The sequence below is a fragment of the Leptomonas pyrrhocoris genome, assembly GCF_001293395.1.
Source record: "Leptomonas pyrrhocoris isolate H10 chromosome Unknown, whole genome shotgun sequence".
NCBI classification, from domain to species: domain Eukaryota; phylum Euglenozoa; class Kinetoplastea; order Trypanosomatida; family Trypanosomatidae; genus Leptomonas; species Leptomonas pyrrhocoris.
Genome location: NW_015438359.1, coordinates 1,098,199 through 1,118,875, shown reverse-complemented (window position 1 = coordinate 1,118,875; position 20,677 = coordinate 1,098,199). Strand labels below are relative to the sequence as shown.

Below are 20,677 nucleotides of genomic sequence, written 5' to 3'. Positions count from 1 at the left end.
AAGGAAGTCCCCCTCCTTCCACCCTTCACTTTTCTTTTCAGCTCGACTCTTTTTGCTGTCTCTCTCGTTATCCTGCCTGCACGACCGTCTTCTGCTCTTCAGCTACTAGAAGGCGGCCTAGCTTTCCTTCCCGGTGTGAAGTTTTATTTCTTGGTGTGTGTGTATGCGGGTATTGATCTTTTCGGTGAGCTGCTCCATCCGTGCTCACCCGTGCGGCGTGCGTTGTTTGCGTCGCGCCGCATCTTGTTCTTCTCCTCGTCGCTATGAAACACCATTCCCCGACAATACCAAACCTATAACAAACAAGGAAAGCTCCTTTCTTCTTATTTTCTTCTCTCCTGAATAGAGAGTAGTCGGCGAGGTTTTTTATTTCTCTCCCTTTACGATGAAGCGTCTCTCCCATCGCATATACACCCCTGCGGCGGAGCCTCGCATACTTTCGGGCACCGGCGTCCTCCAGCGCGCCACACCCTCGCCGGTGCACCTCGTCTTTATGCACGGCCTCATGGGCACCCACCGCAACTTCGCCTCCGTCTGCGCCGCCATGTCCGGCGCGCAGGACGAGAAGAGCAGGATGGCCGACCTGAAGATGGAGGAGGTGAGGAGAGTGACGGTCCCGTCCGATTGTGACGAGGCCGCTGGGTGCTGCGCCCACCCGGGCACGGCGGGTGCCCCGCGGGTGTACCAATGCGTCGCCTTTGACTGGCGAAACCACGGCGACAGTGAACACAACCCGAACATGACGCTGGATGGACTGGCTGAAGATGTGACGGACTTCCTGGCGGACTACGGTACCGCGGTGTTGGCTGCGCCATCCCCTGTCCCGCTGATCCTCGTCGCACACAGCATGGGGGCGCTGGGGTTGATGCACTGGATGTGGACGGAGCACCTTCGGCAGTGGCGTGACCGCGTCCTGGCCAACGGACTGGGCCCTCTCCGCCCGTCGCAATCCGCCGCGGCCACGAGTCAGCGTTCGCTTTTTGCGACCCCGGCCTACCGCGTTCTCGGTGCGGTGCTGATCGACACCGCCCCCGCGGAACGGCCGGCGTCTTTCTACGACACAACGCGGCTTATTCGCAGTTTGTCCTCCGTCCCCCTCGGCACACTGCACTCGCGCACCGCGGTCGAGGGCTGGATGCAGCAACACGGCCCGAGGGATCTCTGCACGCCCGACAAGATCTGGTTGCTGCGGTACCAGCTCAGCAATCTGACCTTCCCGAAGGGCGCCGCACCGACGTGGAGGATCGGGTTGGAGGAGATCATCAACGGTCTGGACCGCATCTCATGGAGCAGCGGCAGCGTCGCCCGTGACGCGATTGTGCGTGAGGTGGAGCGGCTTGCAGTGTCGCGAGGTTTGCCCACGCCTGCCCCGCCGCCGTTGGATGAGTTTCCGGTGTCCTGTGTGTTTGGCGCCACCTCCCCGTACGACACGGCTGCCACAAGAGCAGCGGTGCGGCGCATCTTCAAGGCGCCGTCGATACTGGAGATGGAGGACGCTGGACACTTTCTCTTTATGTGGCAGAAGCGCACGTTTGTCTCGACGCTTCGGGACGTGTGCTACGCGTTGGAGAAGGCAGGTGGAATGCTGAGAGGGATGGCGTAAAGCACCCGCATTTTTCCGCCTCTCCTCTTTGCAGTTGTGTTTATGGGACGATGATGGTGATGATGACCCCGGCTGCCATACGTGCCAGGTTTCCCCCTCCTTCCCCCTACTTTGATCTGGTGTACCTTCGCAGTTTCATTTGCTTCGCACATGTGGGTTCGGGTGTCGCTACCGTAATTCGTTTATCACTGGTACTCTTGTTGTACTTCTGTTTCTACTGCACACTATTTCTGTCATCAATAACAAATTATCTATTTTCCTTTTTCTCCTCTCCCTTCCTCAGTGCATCTTCCTTCCTCCCCTCTCTCCTTTCCACACGTTTCCCTCCTTTTCTCTTCTATTATACCGGCGCATCCGTTTGCGCTCTTCGATCCTGTCTTCTTGATCAGTGAAGCTCAGTAAATGACTTAGTACAACTATCGTATTGAGGGAACCAAGTACCACAAAACAAAAAGAAACGGAAGAAAATAAAGGCACGTCTGATGCGTTGTTAGTCACATGAAAAACAAAACCAAAAAGGAAGAAAGCCGCATTGGAAAGCAATACCCAATCGTTTCCCCCACCTCCGTGTGACTTCCCGATGAGTGGCCACTGGACCGTAGAAGCACATCCACCTTTTACCCTGGACGCCTGGGTTTACAAAGGTCAACGGGTATTAACGTTCGTGTGCGTTCGCGATCACAACCTTTTTTTTTCTCGTTCTACACTTCCTCCTCCCTCTCCCCCTTTCTTCGTTTCTTGTCGCTGCCGTGCCGTGTTTCGCGTGTGGGATGGTGCACCAGCTCTACACCGCCGTCGTTGGTTCACGTTCCTCTTTCTTTCTTTGTACAGCTGGTGCACTGTTAGCTTCGTTGTTGTCGCCGTTGTTGCCTCTCTCCATTTCTTTCCATTTTCTTTCATATTATTACTATTGTATCCACAAGGCGGAGCTCCACCACTCTCTCCTCTGCTTCCCGTTGAAGAGCACACACTCGAGTATTCTCTTTTTCTTTCCTTTGTTTTCTCATTGCTTTTGTTATTATCATCATCTTTTGCGTGCGGCTAGGCAAAGCAACAAGAGGGGTTGTGCTCGCCCGTTCCTTTTCATGTGCAGTGTTCGCGAGCCTACGCTTCCCTTCAGCTTGTTTTGCTTTTCTTATCGACACACGCGACACCCCGAAGGCGGGCCCCATCACAGGGAAAAGGAAAAGTAGATAAACTGCTGTTCGGTGGACTCTCCATCCATAGAGCGAAAGCACTGCTCAACGGCGCATTCCTTTTCACGCTGTATACAATTTCCCCGGATCCTTTCTTCGACCATCTCGCGCCATGCCCCTCTACAGCATCACTATCTGCCCGCTGAAGCTCAATGCGTACTTCTGCCGTCCGGGCTCCGTGTACGTCGTGGTGATGTCCCGCAAGGGACTGGAAATCGCCACGAACCCTTCCACTTGTAATGGCGGCAATGAGGTGGTCTTCTCCGACGTGGACGGCATCAACACGTCCAAGTCCTTCGAGCTGTCCTTTAACTCACCGAAGGACCGCCGCACGCTGAGCTTTGGCATCTACGACTTCACGAACCGCAAGAACGCGGCGAAGCTGACCGGGTTTGAGATCCCACTCGCCGGCATGTGCAGTGTCCTGGCAGGGGAGTCGATGTGCGAAAAGAAAGGCATCTCCTTCCGCGTGTCGGGCCAGCCAGGTCGGTTGGATGTGGTATTCCGCATGCACCCCGTCGGCACCCCCGTCCCACAGCTGCGCATAACGCAGGCGAATGAGCCGATGGCGGGTACGGCGGACACGAACAACGACGCCGGTAGCGCGGCAGGGTACCGTACGTCTGCTGCGGCCGCCTCCCCTGGCAGCGACGCGGGCCTCGGCGCCGCGACCCGCTCCACGCGACTGCCCGAGCAAGCGCTGCAGGCCCTCATGCGCGAGGGCATCATCTCCGACGCCGTGGACGGGATAGAGATGGACGTTGACCTGGCAAATGAGATCGCTGTTCGAACCGCCGTCCTCTTCCCCAGCCGCGAGGATCTGGAGCAGCAAATTCGCACCATCACGCGTGAAATCCAAAAGTTGGAGTACGACGCGCAGTACGCGGCAAAGGACAAGGTCGCCGCCGGCTCCGCCGCCTCTGCTGCGCTGCGCAACGAGATCAACTTCTGGAAGGCGAAGGTGAAGGACATCGACGAGAAGTCCGCGCACGAGGCCGGCATCGCACAGAAGCCAGACGAGCCGGAGGCCGCCCCGACAATTTCAAAAGGCTACATTGCCGAAGTGGAGGCGCAGCTGGAGGCGAAGCAGAAAGAGATGCGCAGCCTCGAGGCCCTGCAGAGCCAGCGCGATGTGACGAAGGACGTGATTAAGCTGCTGGACCAGATCGACCACCTGGAGAGCGTGCTGGTGCAGCTGAAGAGTGACGGCAAGGCGCCGGTCAAAAGCAAGGCGGAGGACCACGACATCGCCGAAGATGGCGATCGCTGGGACAAGTTGGCCGCCCAGCTCTACGACACGGAGTCGACGACGGAGCAGCTGAAGCAGACGGTGCTGGCGCTCAACCGCGTGCAGTTCGAGCCATACCCCGCAGGCATCGAGGCGGGCTTCATGTACACCGTCCCCAAGGAGCTCGACTTCGTGAAGAACAATAAGCGCACCCCGGGCAATCTGCCGCCGACGGTGGGCAACACCGCTGCCCCACCGCCAGCGGCCACCGCGGCGTCGTCGAAGCCGGCGGGCGGCACCACGACGGGCGACTTCCTCGATGACCTGTTCGGTGCTCCGGCCCCACAAGCGCCGCAGGTGCAACCGCCGGCCGCCGCCACCGCCTACCCGCCCGAGCCCTTCTCCGGTGCTCCGTATCAGGCCCCGCACGCGGCGCAGGTCACTCCGGTGTGGGGGACGCCCGCACCAGGGGCAGCGCCAGCCGCACCACCGCAGCCGGCCACGGCGAAGGCCGCATCGACGCCTGTCCCACCGCAACCAGCAAGCGCAACGAGTACAGCACAGGTGACCGCACCCGCAGCCAAGCCTACACCGGCGAATCCCCCAATCGACCCGATGGACCCGTTTGCGCCGTCGTCGCCGCCGTCGGTGTCTTCGCCAGCGCAGCCGCCGGCGCCGGCCGCTTCACCCGCGAACGGCCCCACGGCGCCCGGCTTCCCTGCGGCGCAGAACAGTGCGCCGTCGCCGTCGCTCGTCGCGAGCGACGTGCTGCCGGAGACGCGGGTCAGCCGCAAGAGTGTGTCGAAGACCGCAGACGACGTGCCCAGTTCGCCGCCTGCTCCGGCCAGCCCCCCGACGAGCGCACCGCAGCCGCCGGTGAAGCCGTCGCCGTTGCCGTCGCCGTCGCAGCAGCAGCCTTATGACCAGCAGCAGCAACAACCCCAACAGCCACAGCAGGCCACTCAACATGCGTACGGGCAACAACAGCAGCAACAAGGACCACCACAGCAGCAACCTTACGGCCAGCAACAGCAGCTTTCTCAGCAGCAGCAGCAGCCTCATGGCCAGCAGCAGCAACAAGGTCCGCAACAGCAACAGCAGCAGCAGCCCTCTCAACGTGTGTATGGCCAACAACAGCAGACTCCACCACAGCAACCGTACGGCCAGCAACAGCAGCAGCAGCCATACGGTCAACAGAATCCTCAGCAGCCGTCTTATGGACAACAGCAGCAGCCACAGCCGCAACAGCAGCAGCAGGCTTACCCGCAGGTGCAGCAGGGGCCTCCGCCTCCGCGATTCGAGCGTCGCCCACCGTCGCTGGAGGAGATACCGTACACCGGCTTCCAAGGTGTGCCGCTGCTAGCCCGTGGCTGCCCCATTGACATCTACCTCGACGGCAAGAACCCAACGCGTGGGACGGAGTTGACGTTCATCAACAACGCCGATTACCAGCTCATGATCGGTGGTGTGGAACTGAAGCAGGAGGATATGTTCTCGTCCGACCCGAACAGCGCAAAGACCATTCCGACGCAGCGCTGGCCACAGCAGTTCTGGGTGCCCGGCGCAGGCACTCGTCAGAGCTGCGTCATCGCCCTCCACCCCTCGTACACCCGCGGGTCATCGATCATGGCGCTTGTGATTGTGTACATCTTCCACGAGGGCCGCTACATTCCATTTTCGGCTCGGTTCACCATTTAGGGCTCGTGATGCGAGGACCGGCGTCGAGGCGGAAAGGTGATCACCTGTCGAGGAGAAAGTGCTCGCCTCCGTCCATCTCGCTGCGCGTGTCGGTCAACTCACCAAAAAGAACGTTGGGGTTTACAGAACGAGTGTTCTTCCCTTTCTCTGGCGTGCTTGCTTTGCTGGATTGTTTTTCTGCACTTCTTGTGTGTTGGCTGACGCGCGAGACTTCTATGAACTGTTTATGAGAGTTTTTTTTATCTCTTGCTTGAGCCGTATTTTGTATAACCCTTTAAAGAAAAGCGGGGAAAAAAGGATGTTATTGCTGTTGTTACTGCTTTCGAAAGAATCTGAGACGCTTGGTGTAGTTGTGTTTGCGCTGTGCAGCGCAAAAGATCGGCCATCGGGGCATCTTCGCGCTGGTCTGCGCTCAATGGTGCTGCAAGGGTCGAGGCGAAAGGATCTTCTAAACTTGTTGATACTATAGGTATTATTATATGCCACTGCAAGCACAGTTTTATTTCCAACCGTTTTTGTGGTGTTCAATAATTCTTTTTCGTGTGTTTGTGTGTGCATGTGTGTATGGAAAGCGCGAACGTTCTTTTTTTTTTAGGTGGTTCTTCTTTGTTTCGGCGCTGTTCTCTTCGGTCGTTCTTCGTCTTCTTCTTTGGGTGAAAGAGAGAAAATTGACGTGGTGACTCTTCGCTTTGCACTAGTGGTTGTTTGTGTTTGCGTGACGTATCGTTTATTTGCTCTCTCTGTTTTTACTGTCTCTTGCGGTGGCTTACCTTTTTTTCCCCCTCCTATTAGAACTGTGGAAGAGTTTTTTTTTCTTAATGGAAAGGGTGGGTGGGTGCATGTACCAGAGCATGCAGCACTCTCCCTTCAGCCTCCTTTCCCACTTGCGAAAACGAGCCCTGTTCTTCGTTTGTGGGCGGTAGGCGAAGCCTGTCGATGAGCCCGTGCCAACCAGCAACTGTGCAAGCCGACATTACCGTTGGTGTTGCAACACTTGCCGACCTTCTCTGGTGTTCACGCTAACTCACCAACAGCTCAACTCTAACCTGCCCTCTTCCTTCACGACGCACTCTGCTTTCTCTCGTGTTTTTTTTTCTCTTTCTTCTTCTTCCGCTTCCCCCTCCGAAGGGAATCTCGTTGAACAGTAACGAGCCTCTCACCAACAGTAGCGCAAGCAGCCAAGCAACAAGAAGAGGACCACAATGCGAAAGGAGCTGCTGCGGATCGGCTTCCTCGGCGCGTCGAGCATCGCCCGCAAGGTGTTCCACGCCGTCCTCAGCGCCGGTCACCGCGTCACCTGCATTGGGTGCCGAGACGAGGCGAACGGCATCGCGCTGATCGATGCTGTCCGAAAGGAGATGGGGGCGCTGGAGAAAAGGAAGGAAGACGCTGGCGGGGGGCCGAGGCTCGCATTTGCGGCACCGAGGATCGGGTCCTACATCGATGTTCTGCGCGCAGACGACGTCGATGTGGTTTACATCTCCCTCCCCACCGCGAAGCGGGCGCCGTGGATTCGTCTCTGCGCCGAGTACGGCAAGCACGTTGTGAGTGAGAAGCCGGCTGCGACGTCGGCCGCGGTGTTGGCGGAGTGTTTGCAGGCCTTGGCGAGTCAGCGTCTGCTCTTTGTCGACGGCACCACGCTGACGCACGGGCAGCGGCTGCAAGACGTGCGCCGCGCCGTGGCCCAGCTTGGCGGTCCGAGGCATATCAACGCGCACATGTCCTTCAACGCCTCTCCGTCCTTTATGTCCAGCGACATCCGCATGCAGCCGCAGCTGGAGCCGCATGGTGCGTTGGGAGACCTGGGGTGGTACGGCATCCGCTGGATTCTGCATGTAATGGACTTTGCCCTTCCCACTGGCGTGACGGGGCGTGTGACGGAGTGCGACGCGTTGCACGAGGAAACGGCAAACACATCCGCCAAAGCAGGGGGGCTGGCCAACCCTGCAGGAAGCGCGCCGCCGTCAACGACAGTCAAGAGAGGCAAGACGAGCAAGTCAAAGGCGTTGCCCGCTCTAACCGGATTTGAAGGCAACCTGGAGTTCACCGTCCCGGCTGCTGCGGTGTCCTCAGATCCAAACAGAGGCGGCGCAGCTCCCTCCATCGTCACCGCCTCCTTCCAGTGCAGCTTCCACAGCTGCCACGACCAGACGGTGGAAATCTTCTGCCGCGATGGGACCGTCACGGTGTACAGCGCCATCAACCCCACCGGCGAAGACCGGCCGCGCTTTCACCTGCGCCGGGACAAAGCTGCGCCGGAGCCGGACGCGGCGACGCGAAACGAGGATATCAGCGCGCCAAACGCCAAGGATGTCTTTCAGGTGTACGAGCACGTGGAGGAGGAGGAGAACGAGATGGTGTACTCGACGGCACCGGACGAGCAGGACGGCATGTTTCAGATGGTGCAGCTGTGGCGCCACGTTGGCGAGAGCATCATGCGGCTGGGCAAAGGTGAGCCACTGATCGCGGACGCCGAACTTGCAAAGAAGTGGTCTACCTTTGCCTTTGTCACGCAGGTGGTGATGGATCGCGCCTTGGAGGCGGCGGGCCAGCACGCTGCAGCAATACCTGCGGCAGAGGGCAAAGCGTAACTGCATCCTACCCACAAGAAAAAAAACTCTTGTCGCCTGCTTGTGTTTCTGTCTCTTTTACGCGTTACTCCTCTGTTCTGATTGTTTGTTGTGCGCTGCATATAGAGACCGCAGCCAGCACAAACAAACACACACACACATTCAACGCAAATCCAGCCCACTATTAAGGAAACCGCTGCGGCCACAAGCGGCATTCACTAGGCCTTTGCTTTTCGCGAATGCCAAGTGCGGTCTCGTCCATCAAGCCCGAATCCCCACTGAGGGGAACACCGAAACTCTTGATGTTGCTCTACCTTTTGTTGTCTGCTCCCCCCTCCCTCCTCATAGGCCCCACGAAGACAAGGGCAAACGGCAACGCAACGAGAAACCGCACGAAACCGAAGCCGCGCAACCAGCGAAAAGCTAAGCACAAAGTGGCACAATTTCAAGCTGCCTCCATGCAGCCACTCTTTCCCCCGCTGCTTCAACTGTGACGGCTTGCATTTGCATTGCCGACGCCACCGCAACAGCTTTTCAAGTTCAACCGCAAAAAAAGTATATAATCGGTATCTCCTGCCCCTTTCTCAGCGGTTTGCCGACGCAGTTCTTTATTCCACACCGAAAAGTGCACAATGAGAATGCAGATGGTTTTCCGTGCTGCTCGCGACAGCTTTTAAAACGTGCAAGAAAGGCGATATGCAACGAGCTCTTCCTTGCGTTCTTTCACGCTCCGCTTCCGTTCTCCCTTCGTGTATTCTTCTTCTTTGCCTTTCCGAAAACGTTTTTGACTGCCAAGTCAGTCCAATTCTCTGTTTAAGGTACGTTATTTTCCTTCACCCCACAAGTACAAAAGAAAAGCACGAAACTCCCCATGTCCGACACTACCATCAAGGTTGGCTTTCTCGGTGCGTCTAGCATCGCGCACAAAGTATGGGCGGCTATCGAAGCCGCCGGCAACATGCAGGTAACGATGGTCGGCTGCCGCAACCAGGAAGCCGGTCAGAAGTTTATCGACGAGAGCATGGAATGCCTCAAGATTTCTCCCGACCGCAAGGCTGTCGCCGCCAGCTACGACGAGGTGGTCACAAGCCCCGACGTTGATGTCGTGTACATATCCATCCCGGTCACTCTGCGCCACGAGTGGGTGATGAAATGCGCGGAGCACGGCAAGCATGTCGTGGGCGAAAAGCCGCCCGCGTCCTCTCCTGAGCAACTGCAGTCATGGCTGGAGGCGCTGAGCGCGAATGGTCTGCTTTACATGGATGGAACTATGTTCTCTCACGGCCCGTACGTGCAAAAGGTGATCGATTGCCTGCCACAAATTGGAGAGCTGCGTCACATGTCCTCCGCTGTGTCGTTCCACGCAGGTGACGAGCGGGTTGCCAGCGATATCCGTGGCAGGCCGGACATGGAACCCGCGGGTGCTCTTGGCGACTGCGGCTGGTACTGCGTGCGCTCCTTCCTTCACATGGTCAACTTCAAGATGCCCATCGCGGTGTCCGGACGCATTGTCGAGCAGCTGCCCAACGGCGCTATCGTTGCTTTCAAGGGCGACCTCACCTTCAAAGGAGAAACCGAAGATGACAATATCTACGCCACTTTCTTCTGCGGCTTTATGAGCTCGTCGGAGCAGTACTTCATCGCCTCTGGCTCAAAGGGTCGCATCGTCGCGAATCAGCTGACCAACCCTCTGACGGATGTCGGACCGACGCACTTCCAGGTCATTAATCCCATCGCCGGTGACTTTGCACCCACTCCGGACATCAAAACCGAAGACGTTGTCACGGATGTGGAGGTTCCAGAGGAAACGGGTCATCTGCAGGAGACACAGATGTGGCGCGACGTCCGCGACTGCTTGAAGAAGGACGCTGACGGCACTCTCATTGCTGAAGAGGATGCCGTTCGTCAGTGGGGCCGCAAGGCGTGGATCACGCAAACGGTTGTGGCGAAGCTCTTGGAATCGGCACGCTCCTAAGAACGCTAGATTCTCAAACTGCATTCGAGAGAAAAAAGGCAGCGATGCAGAAATCTACGCGGGCGATCAAAAAGAAAAGAAAAGCGAATGGAAAGCTCTTTGTGAAGCGTACAACCTCTATTCTTTATCTGATCCCTTTTTTTTTTGCTCATCTACCGACAACTGCGCAGCGGTGCACAGTGCATGTTTTTCTACTCGTTTTGTTTTCGTTCTCTCAAAACCTATTTCACCTCTTCTTTTTCTTTCTATTGTTCGACGTGGCAAAACTGCATCAGAAAAAGAAAAGAAGAATCAGACATTGTCTCCTATTTTTCTCTTCTATGCTCAGACCAGGGTTTCTACGTTGCCTAGCGTATCCTGAGGTTTTTTGTGTTACACAGCGTGTGTGCCGCGGCAAGATAATTGTTTGTTCCGTATCCGTTAACTATGGGGCGGGGGGAACCAAAGCGGTGCTCCGTCAAACGTAACTGCATGTGTAAGTGATGTGTGAGTCTTTGCTGTTTATGGTAACTCTATTCCTGCCAATGCGTCCTATTTCTTCTTCTCTTCTCAGCGGCATACAATTTCATCTTTTCCGATGTATTTCAATGACAAGCCCATAGCGCTCAGCTCAGCGCCTCGTCTCCGCTCGCCACGTCAGCACAGCACGTTAGATGGAGAACCTCCCGAAGAGGAGCCAGTGACCTTCTTCTTCCACGAACAATACGGCATCCCCCAAAAGGTAGTAGGGAACAGTGCGTTTGAGCATGCGCCGCCCAGCATCCTTACAGAGCACGTGCAGCTTTCTTGATTACGTAGGCTCGAATACTTCGGTGTGGAAACCGTTTTTGGCCGCTGCCGAAAGGCGGCTTTGGCTATTGCTAGTTGTTGTTGTTTCTTCTTTCGTGAATCTTTGCCCTGCTAAATGAATAACAACGTTCATTCTGACTTCTCTGCCTGTTATACCTGAGCCACACCTTGCTATTAAAGACTCGGTCATTGTCATCGGACCTTCATTATGTGGAAGAAGGAAGAAAAAACTCGTCAATTCGCTTCATTTCGTTCCCGAAGCAGTTTCCCCTTTTTTCTTCCAACGCCTCATGCATCCTCTTCGACTTCTGTGTCGTATGCTGCAGCCCGTGCCGCTGATTTCGTTCCTCTCTCTCTCTCATCCTTTCCATTTCATTTGACTTACAGGCAGTGGAACGTTGTATGCCGCTCTCTTTCAATCAATTGTAGAGCAATACAAACACGAACACACACAGACACCCGCACACCCACATACACACACAGAAAAAAAAACCGAGGCCCACATGCACGTATATATATATCGAACATCGTCTCATTACTAACCGTTTTTTTTTTGTTGTTTCTGTTGCAGTTTGCAGTGTTGGTTCCTTCTTAAAGAATGGACGCTTCGCACAACACTGCAGCGCCATCAGCTGCAATCCCCCTTGCCGCAGACGGCAGCATCAGCAACAGCATCTTACGCACGCCCGTTGCGGGTACCGGTACTACAGTACTTCTTCGCGAGGAGGGCGGTACCACCTTCATGCCAGTGCACCACCAGTCGAGCATCACACTGCGAGATCTGGCCGAAGAATTCAACATTAGCAGCGTGTTGGAGTGCGACGCAGAGGGCAATGTGCAGCCTCGCGCTGTAGCCTTTGACTCTCCCTCGGACATCCTGCACAGCGGACGCCACTACATAGCGCGACGAGATGCGAAGGCCGAAGCAGGGAACTCGTACGTCACCTTCAAAGGTAAGATTTGCGTGAAGGAGTACGAGTTGGAGCATCCGACGCCTCCCGCTACTCTTCCAGGAAAGTCGGTGCGTATCGTCGAAGCTGGCGAAAACGAAGGCGCGCCTGCTGAGACAAAACGTCGAAACCGAGTTGTCACGCCTTTTCTAGATAAGCGCCGTCATCAAGAAGCGCTGGACAGGCACGAGGAATACTTTGCTGCTCACGCGGCGGAAGGCAGCACTCCCAGACTGCAGCGAATGCGGGATGAAGAAGAAGCAACAACCATTTCTCGCGCACTGGCTCTCTCGTTCGAGCGGAAGCGTCCCCGGGAGGACTCGGCGTCAAAGACGGAGGAGCATCGCCAAGCTAGCTCGCGCGCAGACGGAGACGGTCGCGAAAACGCAAAATCTTGTCATAGCGGTTCTGATAGAACGGACGATGTGTTGAGTTCGCCGTCATCTATGCCGAGAAATGGCGGCGCCCTACTTGACCGTACCAACTCCTTTGGTGCTTCACCTACCGCTGTTTCGAAGACGCACGTTGCACCGCTGGTCAATGAATTGCACACTGATGAGACGTCAGATCTGCCGTCATCTGCGGTACCAGCGTCATCGAGCACAACCACTGCTGCACCTCAGTCGCAGAAACAGTCTTTACGTTTTATTCCTTTCACAGAGATTGCCGATGACGGAACGGAGGCGTACGTGACGCTCGAGAATCTGCAGCAGCTGTGCAACGACCTGACGATGCAGGAGGCGGAGCTTCAAAAGAAGCATCGCACAGCCACAGATATTTTAGAAGGTGCCCGCCGTGTCTTGTTTCTCAACGACGGGAACGAATGACGATAGCGCCACAACTACGTTTGCATGTACGTTTGTGTGTGTGTGTGTGTGTGTGTGTGTTGCGATCCCCTTTCTTTCTCGAACGTGGAGGTCTGTGCGCGTGATCGCTCCATTGGAGAACTTGTGGCTACGTACGATAGATATGCTTTTAGCCGAAAGGCGTGTACCAATAGACTCCCCTTTTGTTTTGTGTAGATTTTAGATCTGTTCGTTGTCATCCCTTTGAATCCTTTTGTTTTACAATTCTGCACCGTACCAAGAACGGAAAGCAAAACAAAGAGCGAGCAATCAAGCTTTGGTTGCACGAAGTGAGAGACTTTTCGGTAGCATTTGGGTGCAGTCGATGGAAATTGGGTGCAGGTTTTGCTTTACTGAATAGTGCCCACGCAGTTTTATTGGTGCTCAACTGGAGATGCACTTTTCCATCAATGTCATTTCAATCATCTCTATTTCCTTTCTCTTTTTTTTTCCTGGTTTTCTCCAGTGTCGCGCTCTGAGCTGCTATACTGCTGACAGTGTAGAAGCGAACGATGCACAGATGCACGCGAAAAGCCCTAGTACGGTACAATTTCTGATCTTTCATTACCACAGCTCCAAGCTGCCATCGCCTAGCCGTAAAGCCGGCGCTGCAGCTGCTTTCCGCTCGAAGGAGAAAAAGAGGCTCGTTGTCTGCACATGCAACGAATAGAACTTTAATCGTTGAGACTTGAAGTAGCACACCGGACCTTGTATCGCAAAGGTGACCGATTCTTTCCACGTAATTCATCTTTTTGTTGTTGTTGTTGACTCTGAAAAGCTACAAGCATCTTTGCAAGAAGAGCAGCAGCACGTCCTCTTGCTGTGCTTCTGACCTCATGAACGTCCTTCACTCCATTGTGAAGGTGTCTTTTGTGCCCCTTGCGGCCGGTGACGACACCACCGCCTCGGCACCGTCGCCGAAAGGAAAGGCGAGCAAGCTGAAGGTGGTCTCCCGCCAGCTTCTGCGGTTTCGACTCACCATCACCTACGACAAGGAAGACGGCGACACGGGAAAAGAACAAGCTACTCAAGCGTTCCTGGCGATGGTCGGCATTCACTCCCTTGAAGCAGCCTGGACGTTTCTGTTTAGCACTGTGCAACTCGTGCCGTTCTTCGCGAGCAAGCCCAAAGGACAATCGGACCAAAATGGACAGCGTGTGCCAGCGCTGCAGAAGGTGGGCTCCCCACCATTGTCGCCAGCCCCGCACGTGCTGAGCAACCTCGGCAACAGCTTTGTATTTGGCGTGCCTGTGTTCTGGTCGAACCACACCTACACCTGCGCCAACCGCGTGGTGGAATCGCGGGAACACGTGTACGGCTCACTGCGTGGCTCATCCCCATACGAGACGCTCACAGCCACCAACCGGCAGTCCTTTACGGACCTGCACACGTCGATGCCGTACGTCACCGCCACCGCCTCCCCTTCCTTTTCAAACGGCGTGAACGCTGATCCCGTACCGCGCAGTGGCCGCAACAGCACGAGCGACGCCAGCGACTCCAGCATTTGTGGCACCGCAGATGTGCACTGCGAGGTGATCGGCGCGGTGCAGACGATCTCTGCGGGTGCGAGTGACCCACGTGTTGTCTCGTCCTCCGGCGCAGGTACCGCGCTGCCCAAGCTGCTGGAAAGCAACTTCACGGTAGAGCTGGCGCTGCCAGACTTGGAGGCGGCGTCGTTGCGCGGCATGGACACAACGCTCGCGATGGTGGTGTTGCTTCCGCTGAGTTTCGACAAGAAGCGGATGGCTGGTCTGGTGAACCCCGACCAGCCGACGATTCTGCGATCGGTGTTGGCGCGCAGTCTCGGCCAGACACACGTGGAGACGGCGGCGGCGGCGGCGCTGGTGCTTGGCAGTGGCGTTGTCCCGGTGGAGTTCACGGAGCCGTTTCTCTGCCGCTCCTCCACCTCACCGCTGAGCAACGACCGTCTCGTATTGAATCTCTCTCTCACAAACGTGACGGCTAGTGCTGCGCGGCTGTACAACACGTCTCTTGATCTGCATTCCTCGTGTGTGCTGCGCAGCGGAGAGGCCATTGGCAGCGGTGGCGCTGCGTTGTCGAAAGAGGAAGCCGAGTCCCACTTCACGGCGAGCCCGTTGTGGGGCGAGCTGCGTCCTGGCGCGAACTTGTCCAGCATGCGCACCATCGACCTCTTGACGAAGCTCGTCACCCTCACCCCTGTCGTGGTGGGCGAGGAACGGCCACCTTTTATTCTGCACCCTGGCGAGACGTACTCTTTTGAGTTTGTGATTGAAGTGCTGCCGCAGCTCTGCTACCTGCTGAATTCGCATTCCCTGGAGTACGTGTACGAGCGGTACTACGCGGTGCCGCATGGCACGACCTCACGTCCGCACGACGATGGCTCTGCTGCTGCTGCTGCTGCTGGGGGTGGTGATCGACCTAGTGGGGACGGCGCCACGCAAAGCACAGCACCGCGAGGCGGCGCCGCGACTGTCTTCAGCAACGGCTCTGTTGTGACCGATTGCTACGGCGAGGTTGTCTCTGCGAATGAGTTGCGCAGTTTGTTATCGTACTCCTACGTGTCGCACCTATTTGTGTACTACGACCTGGTCACCGATGACGGCTCGGCATCGTCGCGGCAGGGGAACGAGACTGTGCGACACCCGCACGTGGCTGGTCAGACGCATGGTGGGGGTCTGTATCTTCGCTACCCCGCTCAGTGGTCGTTTGGCGCTTGAGTAAGGACCCAGAACGATCTAGCTCAACAGCAAAAAAAAAGAAGGCGGAACGAAACTGACATTATTTTCACGCGTGCACTGTCCATCAATAAAAGCGCTCTTTCATGTTCTTTCAAAACCATTAATGTGCGCAGCACACACGCCAACCAGAAAAAAGGAGGGAGAAGCACCTGCGCTTCTCATCACAGAAACACGCACACACAAATCGGCAAGTCACCCTGCGTCGCAGCAACTTTCGGTTCCCATGCGGTTCGCTTCTGCCTCTCTCTCTCTCTCTCTTGTTTCTCTTCACACGACTGCTCTGCCATTGTCCTTTTTATTCTACCTTGTTGCACACGCTTCTTCTTTTTCTTTTCACATCTCTTTGCTCGGGGGATTTCTCTTTTCGGCGAAGCAAATAAACAACCCCCTCAAATACCGACCCATTGGATAGCAGAACAGAAAGCAAAATGCAAGTGCGGCGCGACAACTTTCCGGCGGTATTCCCGCATTTCAAGGAGCTGCTGGAGACATGCGACTTCTACGCAATGGATGAGGAGATGACGGGCATCAACGTGCCGGAGGTGACAGAGTCGATCACCTTTTCGCCTCAAGACGCGTACAACTCCAAGCGGCTGGCGGCGAGCCGCTACTCGATTATCCAAGTGGGTGTCTGTCTTTTTCGCAAAGTGCCGTCGTCGTCGTCCTCTGTCGCGCACTACGTTGCGCACCCGTTCAATTTCCTGCTCTTCCCGCAATTCAAGGACGACTACACGGCCGAGGAGCGGGCCGGCGATGTCGTGGTGAGCCCGTCCGCCCTGGCCTTTCTTCGCAAACACGGGATGGACTTTCAGAAGTGGGTGTATCAAGGTATGGCTTTCTGCGATGGGCCGCGGGAGGCGGCGCTGCGGGCTCGGCTGGCAGCACAGGATGAAGCCAAGGGTACTGCGCCGTCGAGCCAAGTCGCAGCCGCAGCCGCAGCCGCAGCAACTCCACTATTCACCGATGCGGAGAAGGCGTGGGTGGAGGAGGGGCAAAAAGCGGCGGCGGCACTCGTGAGCCGTGTGGAGTCATCGTGGGCGGCCGCGGTGTCCGCCAGCGCCGGCAGGCGGCCCTTCCTGTCGTCGATTGAGGTGGCAGGCGGCAAGGAGGCGGTGCTGCCGGTGCAGACAAGTCGCGCGGCGCGTGAGCACTTGGGGGTGTTGCTTCAGCGAGACTTCCCGCAGCTGTCTTTCCGTGCGCGCCGCGCCGGCCCGAGCGGCTATGTGGTGACGCTGGTCATGCTGTCGCCAGAGGAGGTAGCGAAGCAGGCGTGGCTGACGGGGCAGCGCAGCGAGCGTCGCCTGCTCGACACGCTTGGCTTTCGGCTTGTCTTCTCGGAGCTGGTGCGCAGCAAGAAGCCGTGTGTGGGACACAACTGCTTTGCGGACTGGCTTTTCCTGATGCACGCGATGGACGGCGCGCTGCCCGAGCAGCTGCCGCAGTGGAAAGAGCGGGTGCGTGCGTTGTTTCCGCGCCTGTGGGACACGCGGTACGTTGCGTCACGGCAAGATTTGTTTCCGCGCGGCCGCTTCGGGTCGATCAGCCTGGGCGGCTTGTACGAGGCCTACGTCGGGGCGTCGCCGCACTGCATGGTGGAGTTGCCGCTCGGCTTCGAGGGCTACGATCCGATGACGCTGCTGGGGACGTCGACGGCCGGCGGCAGCGGGAGTGACCCGGCGCACGAGGCAGGCTACGATGCGCTCATGACGGGAACCGTTCTGCTCAACCTACTGGCGGAGGCGGGTTATACGCTCGGCACGGCGCCGGCCGACCTGTCGAACAAGATCGCACTTTTCCGCTCCCTTTACGCAGTGAATGTCGAGGAGGGGCATGCGGACGAGTACATGCCGGAGATGGGTGTGCTGGACATGCAGCACGCACCTTCGATCAAGGCGCACCACCTGGAGTCGTGCTTGGCGACACAGGGTGTGACGGATGTCGCGTTCTATTCGGTCACAGATGAGCGCACGCTGGGGGTGCTGCCGACGCCGTCTTCCGCCGCGGCGCCCGTGGTGACGGTGGAGACGGTTGTGCAGCGCTTGGCGGAGAACTGCTCGAGCTTGCTGACCGCGAAAGCGTACGTGCCGCCGCATCTGAGCTCTGCACCGACGTCGTCCGCGCCACCTCCTTCGCCTGCCACCTTTCCGATGCCTGCTGTGGGTGCCGCTGGCGGCTTTCGTTGCACCATGCAGCGCCTGATGCCACGCAATCCGGCTGCTGCGTTTTTCAGATTGCGACGACTGTGAAGGAGGAAAAAGTGGGGAGGAAAGAAAGCAGCAGTGTCACACACACGCACTGCTGCTTTCTTTCCGTTTCGATATGCGTACACCATAGATATAGCCCAACAGAGTTATCAGATGGCGAATTGACCGAGGAAAAAGAAAAAAGAAAGATATCCGTTCTAAAGAGAACACCAGAGGACGAGAATGATTGGGCCGAATGCGTGTCGTGTCGTGCGCGCCGTGATGATGTCTTGTGTTGTTGTGTGCTTTCCACTTTCCTCGGTTCTCCCTCTGTGTCTGTATCACTTTTTGCCTGTTCACGTCCGTGTGTGCGCTGTTTTCCGCGGCTACGGCGACGCTCCCGTGGTCTAGTCGGATAGGACGCTGGTCTTATGAACCGGATATCGCGGGTTCGAGCCCCGCCGGGAGCATTGTTTTCCCTCGTTTTTTCCCGGCGGCCGACAAAAATACGCGGGGCGGGGTTCGAACCCGCGACGTTCTGCGTGTAAAGCAGACATCATAACCACTAGATCACCCACGCCACTTCAAAAGGCATCTGGGTGCTGTACCCTTTTCCCTTGCGCCGGCAGGTCTACCAAAAAGTGCTCCTACCAGGATTCGAACCTGGGTTTCCGGATTCAAAGTCCAAAGTGATAACCACTACACTATAGGAGCGCTGCCGGTGAGCCGTTTTCTTCTCGCTCTTCATTTCCTTCGCCGTGAGCGAAAAGTCATCCGTGACAGGATTCGAACCTGCAACCCTCTGATCCGTAGTCAGATGCTCTTCCATTGAGCCACACGGACTGTTATTGGGGTGGCACGTTTTTATTGACAGTCAGATTACGGAAGACTTACATAACGCAGTACCTGCTTCTTCATTCGTATTTACTCGGCTGCTTATAACTCACCTGCAGCGTGGCATCATGAAAACACCAAGTCGCAGCAAATTTTGAGGGGCCCTCGGCCCGCTTTTTTTGATGGTGCGCGATAAGAATGGAATGATGAAAAGAGTAAGAATGATACGAGGAGGATGAGGAGCAATGGCTCCGACGTTTGCTGATGACATGATTTCTACCTCTACTACTCTCCCTCGCTCTTCTCCTTCGCCTTATCTTTGGGACTTGCAGAATCAAAGTTCTCACACAACTTTTGAGTTTTTTCTTTTAGCTTTCTTTCTAGGTAACAATTTATCCGCTAGTTTTTATAGTGCATTCAGTAGGACTTTTCGTCAAGGATGGCCTTGATTCCGCGCGGACAATGGGAGGTGCTGAACAGCACCTCGTCAACAGCCCCCTCCTGGAGGAAGGACCGGTGAACGTGCGAATCTTTCGCCAGGCGACGTACGGGACGGAAGTCCCCATGATTTGCCTGCTGGGCATGTCCAGCGGGAGGTTGGCCTTGTACGATGGGAGTACGAACACAGCCATCATGTGGAGCAGTTGCGAACTGCCCATAACTCGGGTGGAGTTCGTCGATCCGGTGGTACAGCAGCGCATGGGAGAGCTGTACCAGATCATGGGGACTCAAGAGGGACGTTTGCAGTCCCTTGAGCAGCAGAAAGGGCTGAGTGCGAACGCGATTACGTCGGCACTCACGTCCTTGCAAGTGAGCACCACCTCGGCCTTGGAAAGGCATGCGTCGGCAGCTGCGTCGGCAGCTACACCTTCGTTGGCGTTCAGCGCGGGCAGGGACGCAAACCTGGCCACGCAACTGCAGGCAGTGAATTACGGTTGGATTTGGAGCGGGAGTTGGCACAGCGTGAGCGTGAGAGAGTCGCTCAGGTGGAACTTCGACTGGGTCGGATGGAACAGTCGACAGGTAGGGATCCCGCGGAGTTAATCGGCTTGCGCAGTGAGGTGGCTCACTGAACGGAGACTGTGCGGACTTTGCAGGACATGAAGCTGCTCGAAAAACGGGTTCTGAACGACGTTGATGAGTTGCGGCAGTTGCTGGCCAAGACTCAACCTGGGAAGACCCATTTGTCGCGTCCTGCAGCTGCTGAGGACGGACTCCACTCGGTGCGGATCACCCCGCCCTCTCCGAGGCACACGACGGCCGACGCGACGGAGAACAGTGAAGAAGATGTCTTTGACGTGACGGACGTGCGCACTTGGCGCGGTGCCCTGGACGGCCTCTCGTTGATGGAGGTTGATATCGCCCTCCGTAAGCTGTTCTTCGATGGGCAGCTTAACGCCCCAACCGCCGAGGCGCAAGGGTGTTACTCCTCTCTTCGGGACTGGGTTCAGAGTGCCCAGCAGATGCCCAGCCTTTTTGAGTATCAGGCCACCCAATGTACCGACCATGTGTCTCGGCTTATCGTGGCACTGAAATCGAACACCTTCCCCGAGTTGACGTACGCCAAACTGGCGTCGGCCAGGCGGGACAGGGTCAATGGCATGGACGCGTTGATGGGTCTCGTTAAAGCCGTGGCCCCAGCCAAAAAAGAACAGTGTTAAGAATGGGCGATGCTGTTTCAGTTGCGGATCTTCGCAGCATTTGGCAGCCCAGTGCCCGGCTAGGGGACCGCGTTCCTTTTCCGGTTCGCGGAAGGTTGCACGATCGTACAGCGCAAAACGCTCTACATCGAGCGATACGTCAAAAAACCCAAACAGGGGGACCAAATGAACCTTTCTGTTTCGTCCGCCTCCGGCGCCTCAACTGCCGGTTTGCACATCGACAGACACTCTAGATACCGGCAGTTCCAAAATAGTGCTGCGCGCCGTGGTGGAGAGTCCCCCTTAACCGTTCTCTTTGTTGCCAGAAATGATGGATGTGGGAGCACCCGTGGGTGTAGGGAAGGAATTCAACCCTGTGCTGCGAATCAATCCGTCTCCAATCTTAAAGCACACGGGGACCGGCGACCGCCTGTACCGCAACGAGC

General features: G+C 56.7%; 9 protein-coding genes and 4 non-coding genes across 17 annotated transcripts in view; 10 read left to right on the top strand and 3 right to left on the bottom strand.

Moving 5' to 3' along the window:
- Positions 1 to 101: 101 nt before the first annotated feature.
- Positions 102 to 1,603, top strand: ABB37_02172 (hypothetical protein; the record flags this gene model as incomplete). 2 transcript variants are annotated; one of them, XM_015799006.1, is made up of 1 exon in its annotated part: positions 102 to 1,603. In XM_015799006.1, exon 1 carries the CDS (start codon positions 386 to 388, stop codon positions 1,601 to 1,603), a length of 1,218 nt encoding a protein of 405 aa, XP_015662484.1. In that variant the 5' UTR covers positions 102 to 385. The 2 variants fall into 2 exon arrangements, with proteins under 2 accessions (XP_015662484.1, XP_015662483.1); XM_015799005.1 differs by having other exon boundaries at positions 307 to 1,603.
- Positions 1,604 to 2,384: 781 nt separating this feature from the next.
- ABB37_02171 (putative mitochondrial hypothetical protein) lies at positions 2,385 to 5,725 on the top strand (the record flags this gene model as incomplete). The annotated part of the gene is made up of 1 exon (XM_015799004.1): positions 2,385 to 5,725. Exon 1 carries the CDS (start codon positions 2,912 to 2,914, stop codon positions 5,723 to 5,725), a length of 2,814 nt encoding a protein of 937 aa, XP_015662482.1. The 5' UTR covers positions 2,385 to 2,911.
- Positions 5,726 to 6,852: 1,127 nt separating this feature from the next.
- ABB37_02170 (oxidoreductase-like protein) lies at positions 6,853 to 8,316 on the top strand (the record flags this gene model as incomplete). The annotated part of the gene is made up of 1 exon (XM_015799003.1): positions 6,853 to 8,316. Exon 1 carries the CDS (start codon positions 6,928 to 6,930, stop codon positions 8,314 to 8,316), a length of 1,389 nt encoding a protein of 462 aa, XP_015662481.1. The 5' UTR covers positions 6,853 to 6,927.
- A 326-nt stretch (positions 8,317 to 8,642) lies between these two features.
- On the top strand, positions 8,643 to 10,270 carry ABB37_02169 (oxidoreductase-like protein; the record flags this gene model as incomplete). 4 transcript variants are annotated; one of them, XM_015799002.1, is made up of 1 exon in its annotated part: positions 8,643 to 10,270. In XM_015799002.1, exon 1 carries the CDS (start codon positions 9,167 to 9,169, stop codon positions 10,268 to 10,270), a length of 1,104 nt encoding a protein of 367 aa, XP_015662480.1. In that variant the 5' UTR covers positions 8,643 to 9,166. The 4 variants fall into 4 exon arrangements, with proteins under 4 accessions (XP_015662480.1, XP_015662479.1, XP_015662478.1 ...); XM_015799001.1 differs by having other exon boundaries at positions 9,091 to 10,270; XM_015799000.1 differs by having other exon boundaries at positions 9,095 to 10,270.
- Positions 10,271 to 11,445: 1,175 nt separating this feature from the next.
- ABB37_02168 (hypothetical protein) lies at positions 11,446 to 12,836 on the top strand (the record flags this gene model as incomplete). The annotated part of the gene is made up of 1 exon (XM_015798998.1): positions 11,446 to 12,836. The coding sequence occupies exon 1, from the start codon at positions 11,658 to 11,660 to the stop codon at positions 12,834 to 12,836; it is 1,179 nt and encodes a 392-aa protein (XP_015662476.1). The 5' UTR covers positions 11,446 to 11,657.
- Positions 12,837 to 13,319: 483 nt separating this feature from the next.
- ABB37_02167 (hypothetical protein) lies at positions 13,320 to 15,553 on the top strand (the record flags this gene model as incomplete). Its single annotated transcript, XM_015798997.1, has 1 exon — positions 13,320 to 15,553. Exon 1 carries the CDS (start codon positions 13,691 to 13,693, stop codon positions 15,551 to 15,553), a length of 1,863 nt encoding a protein of 620 aa, XP_015662475.1. The 5' UTR covers positions 13,320 to 13,690.
- A 393-nt stretch (positions 15,554 to 15,946) lies between these two features.
- Positions 15,947 to 17,820, top strand: ABB37_02166 (putative mitochondrial Poly(A)-specific ribonuclease PARN; the record flags this gene model as incomplete). The annotated part of the gene is made up of 1 exon (XM_015798996.1): positions 15,947 to 17,820. Exon 1 carries the CDS (start codon positions 16,003 to 16,005, stop codon positions 17,818 to 17,820), a length of 1,818 nt encoding a protein of 605 aa, XP_015662474.1. The 5' UTR covers positions 15,947 to 16,002.
- Positions 17,821 to 18,153: 333 nt separating this feature from the next.
- On the top strand, positions 18,154 to 18,227 carry ABB37_02442. Its single transcript has one exon. It is a non-coding gene; the product is annotated as a tRNA-Ile (tRNA).
- A 37-nt stretch (positions 18,228 to 18,264) lies between these two features.
- Positions 18,265 to 18,337, bottom strand: ABB37_02447. The gene has a single exon. It is a non-coding gene; the product is annotated as a tRNA-Val (tRNA).
- A 62-nt stretch (positions 18,338 to 18,399) lies between these two features.
- On the bottom strand, positions 18,400 to 18,471 carry ABB37_02440. Its single transcript has one exon. It is a non-coding gene; the product is annotated as a tRNA-Gln (tRNA).
- A 57-nt stretch (positions 18,472 to 18,528) lies between these two features.
- Positions 18,529 to 18,600, bottom strand: ABB37_02450. Its single transcript has one exon. It is a non-coding gene; the product is annotated as a tRNA-Arg (tRNA).
- Positions 18,601 to 19,691: 1,091 nt separating this feature from the next.
- ABB37_02165 (hypothetical protein) lies at positions 19,692 to 20,252 on the top strand (the record flags this gene model as incomplete). Its single annotated transcript, XM_015798995.1, has 1 exon — positions 19,692 to 20,252. One exon carries the CDS (start codon positions 19,692 to 19,694, stop codon positions 20,250 to 20,252), a length of 561 nt encoding a protein of 186 aa, XP_015662473.1.
- Positions 20,253 to 20,559: 307 nt separating this feature from the next.
- The window catches only part of ABB37_02164 (putative trans-sialidase), a gene marked incomplete at both ends in the record, with an annotated part of 978 nt that continues 860 nt past the window's right edge, over positions 20,560 to 20,677 (top strand). Inside the window, one exon of the mRNA XM_015798994.1 lies at positions 20,560 to 20,677. This exon is cut by the window's right edge and continues 860 nt beyond it. Coding sequence (XP_015662472.1) covers positions 20,560 to 20,677 — 118 coding nt within the window.